This window comes from Labeo rohita, chromosome 4, assembly GCF_022985175.1.
Source record: "Labeo rohita strain BAU-BD-2019 chromosome 4, IGBB_LRoh.1.0, whole genome shotgun sequence".
NCBI classification, from domain to species: Eukaryota; Metazoa; Chordata; class Actinopteri; order Cypriniformes; family Cyprinidae; genus Labeo; species Labeo rohita.
Genome location: NC_066872.1, coordinates 35,549,027 through 35,564,905, shown reverse-complemented (window position 1 = coordinate 35,564,905; position 15,879 = coordinate 35,549,027). Strand labels below are relative to the sequence as shown.

The following is a 15,879-nucleotide window of genomic DNA, read 5'->3' as shown; positions in this document are numbered from 1 at the left end:
TTTATGATGGATGGACGCACTTTATTGGACTTCAAAATCTCAACACCCATTCACTGCCATTATAAAGCTTGGAAGAGCCAGGGCATTTTTAATATAACTCCAACTGCATTCGTCTGAAAGAAGAAAGTCATATACGCCTAGGATGGCTTGAGGATGAGTAAATCATGGGATAGTTTTCATTTTTGGGTGAACTATCCCATTAAGAGTACATACTATATTACAGTTCTAAGGTACTAATATGCTCCATTTAGAGAAAGATAAGGCACAAAGTTGTCTCTTTAAAGGTACCGCTTCATTGACAAACTGTTTTACGCCTAAAGGGACAATTTTAGCACATTTTTCTCTGGCAGGGAAGAAAAAGTCATACGGGTTTGGAAAGACATGAGGGTAAATGATGACAGAAGTTATTTTTTGGGTCCCGTTAAACCCCTATTCTTATGGTCGGAAGACTTCCGCAGTGCACCCCGTCTCTTGTGTTGTGTGTGATGTGTTCAGCCCTGTTTGGGTTGGTCTGTTTGCCCTGACTAAGTATGCAGGCATTGTCAAGGCTCACATTACCACTTCTCCAACAAGCAGAGTTTGTTTTGAATACCCCAAGGACGCTTCACCATTCTGCGTAGGCATGATGGAGAAACATAAACCTGAGCGTCATAGTTCACGCCACAGCCGGTCACTAAGAAAGGACACGGAGGCATCCATGGGTCGGCGGTCAGCCTACCAATTTAGTGTGTCCTCACAGGATCGAAAATGGCTAGAAATTTAATGTAAGATTAGATTACAATGCTTATAATTCTCAAAGACACGATCCCTTTAACCTCACCCTCTCCTCGTCTGTGTCTTTCTCAATGTCTCTGTCTGTCTTTCTCGGTCCAATCAGTGTCTCCCTACCCTCAGTCCTCGGTTGAGGATGCTGCATTTTTAATGAGGAGATTTAATGGTCTGCAAGCCGACACCTTGATCAATTAATCATGTCTGTGTTTGCGTGTCTCGTCCGGCCAAGTCCCGTGTCCGCGGCAGACACGAGCCTGGGTGCTCACTGTCCCCTTCGACACCAGGACATCCTGGCATGCGCGTGAGGCTGGGGACAAGGCCATCTCTCATTAATGGAAAGGGAGGGGCGGTCTCGCCTCTGCCAAACCCACTTTTGCGAATGGAGAGTTTAAAATTAGCCCCCTGGTGCCCTGTATCAAGTTCCAACAATGTCTAGTCAACGGAAAATATTCGGGCGAGTCATTAGGGCCTATGTATTGACCAAAATGATTGTAGCGGGGCGGAAACCGCCTGCTTATATGTGTTGACAGCCTAAACCGTGTTAATCACCATTGAGGTATACCATGGCTTGTTTAGCCCGATTTAGCCTGGATTGTTCACATGATACCAGTTCTGTGGTTCTTTAGTGCAATTAAGAGCTAACAATGGCAGAGTCTGTAATGTGTAAATTAATCTGCATTATTTACTGACTGCTACATTTCACAAACTTGGAAGTTTGTTTTATTGTCTTGAGGTTCTATCTATCTATCTCTACGGTGAGAACAATAAAACAATAGATAGAACAACAGAACGATAGAACGATAGAACGATAGATAGATAGATAGATAGATAGATAGAACAACAGAATGATAGAACGATAGAACAATGGGACAACAGACGGAACGATAGATAGATAGATAGATAGATGATAGACAGAATTACAAAATAGATAGAATGACATGATCTATCTATCGTTCTATATCTATCTATCATCTATCTATCTCTTGTTCTATTAATCGTTCTGCCGTTCTATGTATTGTTCTATATCTATCTATCTATCTATCTATCATTCTATCATTCTATCCATCGTTCTGCCATTCTATCTATTGTACTATATGTCTATCTATTGTTCTATCATTCTATCGTTCTATCATTCTTTCACGTATCTATCGATTGATCTGTCTATCTATCTATCTATGTATCTATCATTCAATAGTTCTGTCATTCTTACAACTATCTATCTATCCATCCATCTATCATTCTATCTATCGTTCTGGCATTCTATCTATTGTTCTATATCTATCTATCATTCTATCTATCTATCTGTCTATCTATCTACTGATCTATCGTTCTGCCGTTCTATCTATCTATCTCTTTCTGCTGTTCTATTCATTGTTCTACCATTCTATCATTCTTTCACGCATCTATCGATCTGTCTATCATCGATCTATCTTTCTATCCATCGTTCTGCCATTCTATCTATTGTTCTATCATTCTATCATTCTGTAACTCTTTCACCTATCTAACGATCGATCTGTCTATCAATCATTCAGTCGCTCTGTCATTCTTTCAGCTTCTATCTATCTATCTATCTATCTGTCTATTCTTTCACTTATCTATCGATCTATCGATCAATCAAATTTTCTCTAGTTCTGTCATTCTTTCACCTGTCTGTCTATCTATCTATCTATCTATCTATCTATCTATCATTCATTCTTTTCTCATCTATTGTTCTATCATTCTCTAATTCTGTCATTCTTTCATCTATCATTCTATCCATTCATCCTTCCATCCAGTCGATAGCTTCTCATCAAATTTACCTTGCAGAATAATGGCTTTTCTCGTCCTGTGATACTTACCATATAAAAGACTTCTCATCTGGTAACTGCACTATGTTTTAGCAAGTGCAGCATGAGTGTGGGGTCAGTCCGACAAGCAGAGCCTTTAAACTGAGAGTCGTGAAAATGGTAAGAGACACAGATGACTGATTGCCGCTGGGAGAGCAAATCTTCTGAGAAGTGTCTCTAGTAAAGCACCTTGCAGATTTCGATTCCTTTCATCTTTATTAGATTTATCAGTCCACTGTATATCATAACAACACTAAACAAGATGAAACAGGATTACACGGGCAGAAAAGGGCTCAAGCTTTTCAAAGTGGTCCCGTGGCTGTTTACAGCGGTACATCACTGCGAAAAGAGAGCGGTCTGAGCTGTCAGTGAGTTATTAACGCAAACTAATTCCGCAAATAGACATCTCAGCTCCCCTTGACGGCTCAGAGACGAGAATCACATAGTAATACGTCTAAAACCCAAACGCACTGACAGTCGGAGGGAACTTCCCGCAAACATATGCCAGACTAGACCACACACACAAGCGAGGCAGAAATGTTAATGACTTCATTACAAAACGCTCGCCAGAACAACTCCTCTTTAAAGGCATTCCCAATACATAAACAGAATTATGCGATTACAAACGCTGACAGCCACATTCAGCTAAACCCATGCACGCCAACTTACTCCTATGTGATGCTGCGATTTGCTTTTCTGTTTACATGGGTATTAGCAAGGAATGGAAACAGAGTTCGTTTGGCAACGTGTAACAGTACATGCTCTATACTCTCTGCGCAACGTATACGCTTCGTGCAAGTGTGTGTGTATGCCTGCATGTTTGTGGTTCCCTCACTTATGCGTGGTAATTTGCCTAAGGCGAGACAGAGAGAGAGTATTTATGTGTGCAGAATGCACTGCTACTTTTAGGTGTGTAGGTCAGCAGGACTCCCCTAGCCACATTACTAGAGCTTAGTGTTAACTACTGCGCTGAAATACACAGCAAAGAGGTTCGGGTCACTGCGGTCCGTTCACACAGGCTTCATGATTAAGACATCAAGAAAGCAGCCCCCAATGTTCACACACACATACATACGCCCCGGATGTTGATACATTTCACATGCTTCTAAATCTTCCTGACACGTTCTTGATAAATGATTCATAAAAATGGTAAGAGCCCATTTCCTCAGTTAACACTGCCAAGGTTAATATTCCTTTTCTTGTAAAGTGGTACATGATAAACAGAAGGACAGAACAATAGGTGGAAGGAACAAGGATAGATAGACAGATAGACAGATAGATAGATAGATAGACAAATAGATAGATAGATGCCTGGTTCTCACCTTCTGCGCTGCTTTGGAGGGACCCTTGTTCTTGCTTCCTTTGGGGCGTCCTCTTGGTCGTTTGGGGACAGGCTCTCCTGTGGGTTCCTGAGAAGGAAAGGAGGTGAACTTAGGCAATGAAGACAGGAAACAAACTTTCTTTCTACACTCTTTAAAATAAAAGTGCTTCACAATGCCATAGAAGAACCTTTTTTGTCAAAATGGTTCCATAAAGAACCTTTACCATCTGAAGAACCGTTCTGTTAACAAAAGGTTCTTTGTGGTGAAAGAAGGTTCCTCAGATTATAGAAAGGTAAGAAAGAGATGGTTCTTCTATGGCATTGCTGTGAAGAACCTTTTGAAGCACCTTTATTTTTAAGAGTGTATCAGCAAACCAAAAAGTGCCATTTATTTGCAACAAAACACAAGCGCACTTTTCATACCAGTTTATAAAACAAAATTGCTTAAAATGACAGCAAATGCATTTGGACACTTTCTGGATGTCAAGCGTGAGTGGATCATGTTCAGAGTTACTGTGAAGAACTACACCTGTGGTTTCTCCATGATGACAACTGACTTCATACATGCACTAAAAATCACATTTGGACCAGCTGCTTAAAAGTAATTGCAAAAATAGCTTAGCCAAGTGCAGGTGCCACTTGATTTGCCATTTAATTGCAAAATTTAAAAAAATCAGGCATTTGAAGCTTGGATGTCCAGAAGTGTCCAAATACATTTTGAGACCACTGCTGCAGTCCCACCCTTTTCAAAGAAGACAGGGTCCCCTTCAACCGTACACGCGTTTACTGGTGGTCTCCCATTCACTTGGTGCTTTACGAGTCAAAACCAAAGCAACAGGCGAATGTTGTGTGTCTAAGTGTGTGCACATGAAAAACAACAAAATGCATCTTCAATTCTTGCACAGACATACAAAAACAATTAAGCAGACATTTTTACAATACAATTTAGTAGCTGTGTGTGTGTGTGTGTGTGTATATATATATATATATAATTATCTGGCTTGTTTTACATTTTTATTAATATTTGCATGCATGTATTGACTCTGTCAACTAAAAATCATATATATATATATATATATACACAGTATATATATATATATATATATATATATATATATATATATATATATATATATTCAAGTATTTTAAATTTAAAGAATTTCTCATTTACATTTTTTACATTTTAAATTTGTTTTTTTCACATATGCATCATCTTTACCAGCCAAACAATTCTTGAAGTATATTTGATGACTTGACTTTATTTTTAACCCCTCTTGCCAGCTCATCCTGATGGCTATCTGCAATTAGAGGCATTGCAGTGAGTCACTAGTGAATTACTTAAGATAGTGAATCACATCCTCTGACCACAAACACTCGAAACAAGAAATCTGAAGGATGTGGTCATGACTAAACAGATAGATGTTCAGTGACATTACACTTACATTTTAATTACACGCCAGTTGTTATAGTAACCACATCAACAGGTACATTTAAAACCAATACACAACATTTCTATCTCTACCTCTGCATACACAACTACTATAAGTTATATAAACTATATGCTATGTGTTTTTATGTTTTGCAATTTAGATATATCGCAGTGCATCATTTAGCAAAACCTCTAATGGTCCATTCATAATTTTGAAGCTAAAAACAAATTTTATTTGGACTGATGATGAAAAATTTCTAAAGCAAACAGGGTTTGGTCTCATCACGTCAATGGAGGACCCTGTAGCGCAAGCTATACATATAGCTGATCTTATCCAAAGCAACTCACAAAAGTGCTTTAGCATCACATACGAGAAACTGTTGTGATCAACAGATGGCAAGCGTGTAATTTGGAATGTTATCTGCTAGGAAAAAAGTGCTTCCTGTACAAATACAAACAAGTGCTACTCATACAATAAACCTCGAACACGTACAAGCAATACATTCGGTCTGCAGGAATTCCCCCACAAGAGAAACGCAAGCTTCAAATGCAATCACAATCAAAGCACACAAACTTGATACTTCTGTCTAAAAATGGCTAGTGAAAATTCTTAAATAGAACACAGATTTTAGTGACACAATTTCATATTTCATGCAGTGACAGCAGTGTCCTTCGGTGTGGCATAGTTTAAATAAACCAAAATATTTTAAAGAAATATTTTTTCATTACCTACAATTATTATACACAGCTCTAAAAAATTAAAATTTCACCACATAAAAAAATAACGTCAAACTAAATGGCATGCATATTAAAATCAAGCAGTGAATGTAAAAACATTATTAAAAACAAAAATGCGAGTACACATGAGAAATAAAAGGAAAATAAAAAAGAAAACATAAAAAAAATGTTTATGGCCATGTTATATTTCTATCCAGATAAACACACACTTTTGATCCTTTACAGTGTGTGCACAGGTATGAAAATATGCATTAGTTATGCAATACAGTACACAATGTACACAAATAAGTTTAGTTTAACTACTTTAGTTAACATGAACTAAGAATGAACAATACATCTACAGCATATATTAATCTTAGTTCAAGTTAATTTCAACATTACTAATGCATTATTAAAATCAAAAGTTGCATTTGTTAATATTAGTTAATGCACTGTGAGCTAACATGAGCAGTGAACAATTGTATTTTCATTTACTAACATTTTATATATACACACACACACACACACACACACACACATATATATATATATATATATATATATATACACACACACACACACACACACTAAACCAGACTAAATTGATTTGCTAGTCTACTTGGTCTTGGCTAAGCTGGTGTTGAGCAGGTTTAGCTGGTCGCCAAGTTGGTCAAACCGAAAACTGGCACAATTACCTTTAAAACCTGCATCCAGACCTGTCTGAGAGACCAGCAAACCAGCTTAGTCTAGTTTAAGCTGTTTTTGCAGCAGGGGTGCATGTAAACATGAGCCATAAAAGCGAACGAAGAGTAATATAGTTACAGTAAGAATGTTTATTGAGCAGCCTGGCAGGTCTAAACACGTTCCCCAATTTGGAATATTAAAGGTGTTCGCGTTGGAAGAAATACGAGTCACACACTGACCTGCTGTGGCTTCCTGGGTCTACCCGGTCCCCTCTTCTTTGGCTCGGCCGGGGCGGGCTCGGGTTCGGGCTGCTCCTGCGATCCTGAAGCTTCGCCGGCGGCTTCCTCACCGAGCGCACTCATCGTGTGTGTGACTTCCAAACAGTCTCTCGCACCTTCTGTTCCTGCAGTCAGTGTCTTGCGCTCACCAGTGCGCGCTTATCAAAAACAATGCGTTTAAAACCGGTGCGCACATGAAGGGGATGCAAAATGTAAACTAAAAGCGCGGTATTGTGAGAAGCACGTGCTGTCTCTTGCTTGAGAATTTGGCTCACACACACACATACACACACACACACAGGGGGAAAAAAAATCTCCTGTGTAGAATTAAGTGGGGGTGGCTTTAGTAATAAAATAAGCCCGGTGATCGATTGCAATTTGAACGAGACATTCGCAGAGGGAAGGGTGACAGTGCACTGTCAAATCCACGCTACTGCGGATTCAAGAATTTGCGGGGAACGGCTTTCTACGCGGATTGGTTTAAGTCAAAAAAATGGGGGCATTTTAAATGCATCCCTGCTGCCCACACGGAAATAAGTCCACAGACTGTGGATGAGGATGAGGTATATACATTTAAAAAAAAAAGGAGAGAGAGAGAGGCGAAAATCACTTTTCCCGTGGGTGGATAACACGGGGAGGGAGGGGGCACAAGAGGCGCAAAAAGAGAGAGAGAGAAAAGAATTGGACAACAGCCAGAGAAAACATGAGAAATACTAAGAGGAGAGACCACATTGAGACAAACTCACGTGTCCAGCACCATTCATGTTACTGGCTACGCTCCAGAAAAGTTTAAAGACACAGCGCAGTTCATAGACTGTTTATTTGTTTGTTTATTTCAAGACACGTAAACGCTGCGTAGCCTAAACTTCGCTTGGGATGTGCTGCGATTCTTTTTTTTTTTTTTCCTCCCTTACCGACTCACGATTCTTTTGGTATACTTTTTCAGGAATAAATATTTGAGAGAAAAGTTTCGTGTTGCATTTACTGCCCTCAGCATTGCCACATGATGAGATCATTTCAGATTTCAACTATTTAGTTCGACTTCCTAAAGGCTGCATTATCGCAACACGATTGGTGTAACAGTATAATAAGAAAAGGGATATTAAAACAAAAATGTTGTTTTATCCATTCGTTACTTTATATAAAATCCCACTAGTCATGTTTGGCGTGCTTCAGAACACAAAATAGCTCTTGATTCCTTTCAAGTGCCAAGACAATGATTTGCGGATTGTGATGCATGTGTAAAAAATATGGTATTTGTTAATAATAAAGCACTGGAAAAAGCATGCTTTGCTGTTCAATAATTCAGATTTAGTAACCTTTTTGATTTGAATGTGAAACTTGAGTCATTAGTTCCGCATCGGCTATTTTGTTATTTCCCGAACAAAGAAAAAAATGAATGAATTGATGAATGAGTAAATCAATGCATGAACGAACGTTCATATGAATCATTCTTTGGAAATCGGACTACAATGATGCCACTGTATGATTCTAAATCACCAAAAAGAACCGCATCATATGAGTCATTAGTTTGAGCGTGTATGTTTTGTTCTATCCTTATTTTTCCCGTAAGAGTTGGCGCGACATTTGTAAATTTTATGGGTGTGACTTCCGGTCTCATCAGCATCCAGCTATTTTTAGCTGTACAAAACAGCTTGTTTTGCTGCTTGATATTGCAAATTGGTGTGTTTTACCATATTATTAATGTATTACCTTAATTATGAGCACACTGGTTTGTAGTGCAAACAGTTTTACTGTTTACTGCACATTGTTATTCTTCTCGTTATTTCAATATTCACATTTTTCTTCCCGTAAGAGTGGGCGTGGCCATTTGTAAATTTTACGGGTGTGGCTTCCGGTCTCATCCGCATCCAGCTATTTTTAGCTGTACAAAACAGCTTGTTTGCTGCTTGATATTGCAAATTGGTGTGTTTTACCATATTATTAATGTATTATCTTAATTATGAGCACACTGGTTTGTAGTGCAAACAGTTTTACTGTTTACTGCACATTGTTATTCTTCTCGTTATTTCAATATTCACATTTTTCTTCCCGTAAGAGTGGGCGTGGCCATTTGTAAATTTTACGGGTGTGGCTTCCGGTCTCATCCGCATCCAGCTATTTTTAGCTGTACAAAACAGCTTGTTTTGCTGCTTGATATTGCAAATTGGTGTGTTTTACCATATTATTAATGTATTATCTTAATTATGAGCACACTGGTTTGTAGTGCAAACAGTTTTACTGTTTACTGCACATTGTTATTCTTCTCGTTATTTCAATATTCACATTTTTCTTCCCGTAAGAGTGGGCGTGGCCATTTGTAAATTTTACGGGTGTGGCTTCCGGTCTCATCCGCATCCAGCTATTTTTAGCTGTACAAAACAGCTTGTTTTGCTGCTTGATATTGCAAATTGGTGTGTTTTACCATATTATTAATGTATTATCTTAATTATGAGCACACTGGTTTGTAGTGCAAACAGTTTTACTTTTTACTGCACATTGTTATTCTTCTCGTTATTTCAATATTCACATTTTTCTTCCCGTAAGAGTGGGGTGGCCATTTGTACATTTTACGGGTGTGGCTTCCGGTCTCATCCGCATCCAGCTATTTTTAGCTGGACAAAACAGCTTGTTTTGCTGCTTGATATTGCAAATTGGTCCATGTTATTTTAATGCATTAAACAGTTTTACTGTTTACGGCACGTTGTTGTTCTTCTCGTTATTGCGGATAATGAACTGGAAGTCTCACCCAAAGGCTTACTTCCACGTTGAAGAAAAAGGTGGATATGTTTTGTGTTATAAATTAGGTGATTTGTATAAAAAAACGGATTTTTAATTATTTAAATAAACATCTGTTTGTGATTTAAATCCTACATGGTCACTGAGGAATTTAATTACTGTTAATTTAATTACAGCACACATGAATAATTTGGTGTTTACATCAAATCCACACAGTTCACGCCACGCCTCACGTGCATAACTTGATACTATGACCTACTACGCAATTTTACACACTCATCAAAAGTGTGCGTCGTAAGCGAAAGGGAAGCAGTTGTGTTTTGTCCCTCAAGGCCGCGAGCACAAGCAGATCGACCTCCAACAGCCGCGCGTCTTTGAAGTCTTCCGCCCATCGACGTGGAGTGAGATCAATTACACAAGAACAACAGTGACAAAGAATAAACTGCTTTACGTGGAGGGCCTTTCCCACGATCTGACCAAGCCTGCTCGACAAACGGGGGAGGAATGGCAAAGTCCTCCCAACCCTCTCCAAATGAATACAATTGTGTCAGAGATGGGCTTTATAACCGAGAGCCGGAGGATCTTGAACTCCAAGAGCTGCACAAAAGACAACAAAGATGGGAGAACGACAGAAAGAAAATTAAAAAGTGCATCACGACATATATAAAAAAATACATGGTTTGTGGGTCACCGACTGATGCTAATTTTTTGTCAGGATCTATAAAGGTTACTCTAAAATAACAGAGACATTTTGGTACTTTTTAAGTTTAGGAGCCAGATGTAAATTTACAGATAAGTCAGCATTTTTTTGTGCAAATATATATATTCTTATATTACACTTAGTGTATATTCCTACTTATTATATAGAATTTGAGCATTTTACTAGCATTTGCGACATTTTTTTTTTTTGTATCTGCATAATATGTCAACATCAGGGTGGTTATTTTTACACTAATGCACTTTTATATTATTCCACACTGCACGCTCTTCATCATTATTCGGAAAGCGAGCATGTTTGTAGAACTGGCTGCAGAAGGAGTGCTTTTCTTGTGAAAGAGACTGGTTAATTTGTAGTTGGTATTCAGTTCATTCATAAAAAACAGCTCTCAGACCCCCAAAGAAGGTGGAGAAGAGGAATTTCAGACCACTCCCCCGCAGACAGAGCGGCGTCGGGACCGCCAGCGAATGAAACGAATACGATCAATAGCCCCAGCCACAAATTACTGCCCAAAGTACTACCAAGATCGATTACGGCCAAGTTGAAACTTTTGTCGGAACATGGAGACATATGACTTGAATGTATACATATTGTGCAAAATGCACTTGCAGTCTCTGCTTTTGCAAAATTGAAAAATGGAATTAAAGAATTAATAAACATTACATATTATATTTAAAAAAACTGAAATATATATATTGTCCATGCTTAGTAATATTTCATTTTGAAGATGCAATGTTTTCCACCATTAAAAGTAATGATCGTGGTGATAAATCAGAAGAATGCAGGCCGAATCTGCAGAAACGTGAAGGAAACAAAGCGCTCACAGGGTGTAAAAAAGCAGGAGCATGTGCATTTCAAAAGACATTCTTTGGGTTGGACACAGATTTCCTTTTTTTTTCTCTTTCTCTCTCTCTCTCGGACAGAGGAGGGGAGCGCTCTGGGCAAATTGTGGGAGAACTCGTCCACCGCGGCACACTAAAAAGATTTGAGACCAACCACAGCCCCTTTGCCACCCGATGTCAATTTTAACCGTTTCACCCCCAGACAGCCTCAAAGCGGCCCCCACATATGCGATACATTTATGAAAGCCGGCTGCCAGGGGCCTACAGCCACACATCAGACACAAACTGTTAAAGCATTTTCCTCTTCACTTCAGTCTCAAAGCTGCATAAGTAGCGGTAAGGGAAAAAATGAAACAGAAAATGGTCAATGCTCATGGGACAGCTTATCAAATCTTCTGAAGTCTCTGGCAATGAGATGAGCTAGTTTTACTGTGGGGTAGAAATGGATCTCAGAATTTTTCTTCACACGGAACACGTGTAACATTTTCTGCATTCATTTTCAAGGAAAATGTGTTTAAATATGATAAAAATGCATTAAATACAGTCTTATTAGTGAAGGCAGAATTCAAATAGACAAAATATTATATTATTACTGTACGCTACTAATATTTAATGGGGATGAGATAGAGAAAGCATATATTAGTGTAATATTTATAATAGCTTAATAAATATAATACACATTTTTTATTTATTACTATAATATAGGAAATGTGAATAAATATTTTATGTAACATACAATTACCGTACACATACATAATATAATAATAATATTTTATATTTATGTCATATATATATTTTCTAATTACACTTAGTTTAATAAATTACAGAATTATAGTTTTATCGTTTATCATTATATATTTTTATCAATTTAATCAAAAATAATTATATAAATTACATCAAGTATATAACTGCGTTATTATTATTACTATTATGTATATTATATACTAATAATAAGTGTATATTAATAATGTAATATGTATAAAAACTATAAATATGCTACACATTTTTATTACTATAACGTATATGAAATGTGAATAAATATTTAAAATATGTTATGTAATATACGTTTGCAGCACACACACATAATATAATAATAATAATAACAATAATATTTTATATTTATATTAAGTTTTTTCCAAGAATATATATTTTTTATAAATTAAATCAAAAAAGTAATTATATAAATAATATATAAAATATAATTACATAAATTATATAATTACATGTTGTTATTATTATTGCTGTTAAATATTATATACAAATAACATTATATATCATTAATACCATACATTACTAATATTAAATGTACATGATATAGAGAAAGCATATATTACTAATGTAATATTTCTAAGATAATAAATATACTACACATTTTTTATTTATTACTATAATATACATGTCAAATGTGAATAAATATTTGATGTAATATACATTTTCAGTAAACACACATAATATAATAATAATTATATTTTATATTTATATATATAATATAATTATATTCAGTTTAATAAATTACAGAATTATATTTTTTCCAATTATATATTTTTATAAATTTAAATAGAAATAATTATATAAAGTACATAAATAATATTATTAATATAGTAATATAGCATATAACTGAATATATTTATGTAAATAACCTTTATATGTATTATACATTTAATAATAATAATAATAATAATACAAAATAAAAATATTAAAAGTAGCAAAAGTAATTGTGCATGTGTGTGTGTGTGTATTTCTACATATGTATGTTTGTGTGTGTGTGTGTGTGTGTGTGCAGTTGTGAATACATATTTTTATACAGACTATACACTCAGTAGTAAATACACACAGACAAAGATTAAAAGCCAACAACATGGCAGCTTAACTGGTCACTTAGAAATGCACTATCTAGGGTCAGTGACCCTGCGGAGGGGTTAAAGGTGACGCGGGGCCGTAAAGACAAATTATCAGGCTGAGCTGCCTCTCCCATCCCCTCCCTTCTGAAGTGACATAGACGTCTGGCCAGCTCCCAGGCCACCTTGGAGAGACAGGGAGGCAATGTGTGCAAGCTCACACAAACTCCCACCTCACTGAACCTGAGTCCCCTGTGAACAGCAGGGTCCGCTGGTCTATTCATAGTCTCCGGGCTCTCGTATTCCTAATGTAGTCAGATGGAAAAGGAAAGGGTGGCCTGTCTATATGGAAACGGACCTCTGTGAACTCACGCTCCAAGTTGGGAAGCAGGTACAAAGTGGCATCACAGGTCAACAGAAGGTGCTGATCCAGGAGATCACATGCGTGTCACTGTGTCAAGAAGCTACAGTTGGTTTACAGTTCACTGTGGGAATCACAAATAACACTTGAGTTGATGGCTTAGTTTAGATTTTGCATGCTTTTAACCAAAAAAATCGAAAAAACTCTAGGAATCTAAACGTAAACTATTCCTTTAACAAATGACTTGATATATCACCAGTTTAGGCAACAGGTGGAATCAGCCATAACGCACTCCCACTGTTCCCGGGACCCTGAGGGCCTGACCCGGACCACCTCCATTTACATGAGAAGTTGTGTTTGTGCACAAACACACCATACAAAAGACTGACCTGCACTCAAAGCCCCGCTCCAGCAGGTGAAAGAACCTCAGGTGACGCTGATCTGCCATCAATCAAGCATCAGTACGTTAGTTCATCATATCTACTGATAACTAGTATCTGCTAAGGCTGTTAACATAATCAAAGGGATTCACAAATAAACCTAGTAAACATTTTAATCATGTTAACAATGCAGAAGCAGACCTTGTGAACTCCTTCAAAGCAAGAAAATTAAACATCTTACCTGGTTACTGGTTGAACTAATGATGCTTGTCCTGTAATTAAGAAAAAGTCAAATATCAAATATCTTTGTATTTATGAACAAACATTAACTAACCAACATGTGTTGTTCTATTAGCTCTGCAAATGTGCAAATTTAGCAAATTCCAGATCAATTGTGCTTTGGCTCTTGATCCGGTCAGATGTGAATGCTGTACGTGAGGCATTCTTCAGTAAAACAGCCATAAGGGAAGTGCACGTCATGCTGGTTTGTTGATAAGACAATAAGAGTGGGTCTTTGAGGACTTTCTGTAGCGATGTATCACCAGAGCTGAGTAGTAACTGATTATATGTGACCCTGGACCACAAAACCAGTCTTGAGTAGCACGGATATATTTATAGCAATAGCCAAAAATACACTGTATGGGTCAAAAGGATCAATTTTTCTTTTATGCCAAAAACCATTAGGATATTAAGTAAAGATCATGTTCCATCAAGATATTTTTCAAAGAATTTTTGATTAGTAATATACATTCCTAACTTAATTTGAACAACTTTAAAGGTGATTTTCTCAATGTTTTGATTTTTTTGCACACTCAAATAGTTGTATCTCAACCAAATATCGCCCTATTCTAACAAACCAAACATCAGTCCAAAGGTTATTTATTCAGATTTCATGATATATAAATCTCAATTTAAAAAAAATTGACCCTTATGACTGGTTTTGTGGTCCAGGGTGACATATGTATTCTGTAATTAGATTACATTGCATTTTTAAATACTTCAAATCAAATAAAAAAAACAGTTTCTTTTTTTATTAATTACATATATAAGTAATTTTTCATCTTCTAAATTTATCTTTCTGAAACGCCTACATGACATGCAGGTAAACAAATAAATGATTTCGTTTTTTTAGTAAGTGTTTTTCTTGATTTTGATGTTATTTGATGTAATCAAATATCAATCATTAGCTTTTCATTAAACTGATGAACACCCCGTGATTCCTTCAGAAACCCTAGTTTAGGAAACCTTGAAGTAATGTATTGTTGTTAATAACAATGCATTTTAATATCATTATGGTACAAGATTATCCTATTTAAATCAATGTGATAAACGAGTTAGGTCAAAAGTATCTAATTGTAACCAAAAAGTAGCCTGATTATATTACTTAAATGTGTAATGGATTACGTTACTGATCAAAATACCATGTTCGTAAAACAAATTACATGAAAACAACCACAAAGAGAATAAAGACGAGATGAGAAGAAATATATATTTCAGTGTTTTCTCTTGCAATTATATCGTTGGGTAATTATACTGTATTTAAACTGTAAGCTATTAATATGAAATGCATTGAAATCGCTTTTGAACGCGTTCGGGTTTTACTTTAACTTTTGAGATTCGCGATCACAGGTACTCTGTTTACACTATGGAGCATCAGTATTTACCACATATTTTACAAGATTAGATATTTGTCAGTGGTGCTCAGGATCTCCAAATCATTTGCCGTCGTCCTATCAGTCCTCTCTAGTTACCCTGTTTATGTGGTAAGTTTTTTTTTTAACCTTTCCTAAATCATTCATATTTTTATATACTCTGACAATGTCATTTTTGTATGTATACACTGAGCAAACTTGTTCTTTGTGTTTAAGAACTTCCATTGCCGGAAAATCTCAGCATGTTAACTTCCTGCGATGGAGGCATTCAGGAAACCAAGAGCAGAAAAACCCACTGACCTTTGACCTCCGTGCTGCCGGCC

At 36.7% G+C, this 15,879-nt stretch overlaps 1 protein-coding gene across 1 annotated transcript in view; it reads right to left on the bottom strand.

The window, feature by feature from the left end:
- The window catches only part of hmga2 (high mobility group AT-hook 2), a 40,367-nt gene extending 32,831 nt beyond the window's left edge, over positions 1 to 7,536 (bottom strand). The window contains exons 1-2 of the mRNA XM_051107144.1: positions 6,988 to 7,536; positions 3,920 to 4,006 (exon numbers count right to left, since the gene is read on the bottom strand). Of these exons, the coding sequence (XP_050963101.1) occupies positions 3,920 to 4,006; positions 6,988 to 7,110 (210 nt within the window). The 5' untranslated portion in view covers positions 7,111 to 7,536. The remainder of the gene's footprint in view (positions 1 to 3,919; positions 4,007 to 6,987) is intronic.
- Between the last annotated feature and the right edge of the window lie 8,343 nt (positions 7,537 to 15,879).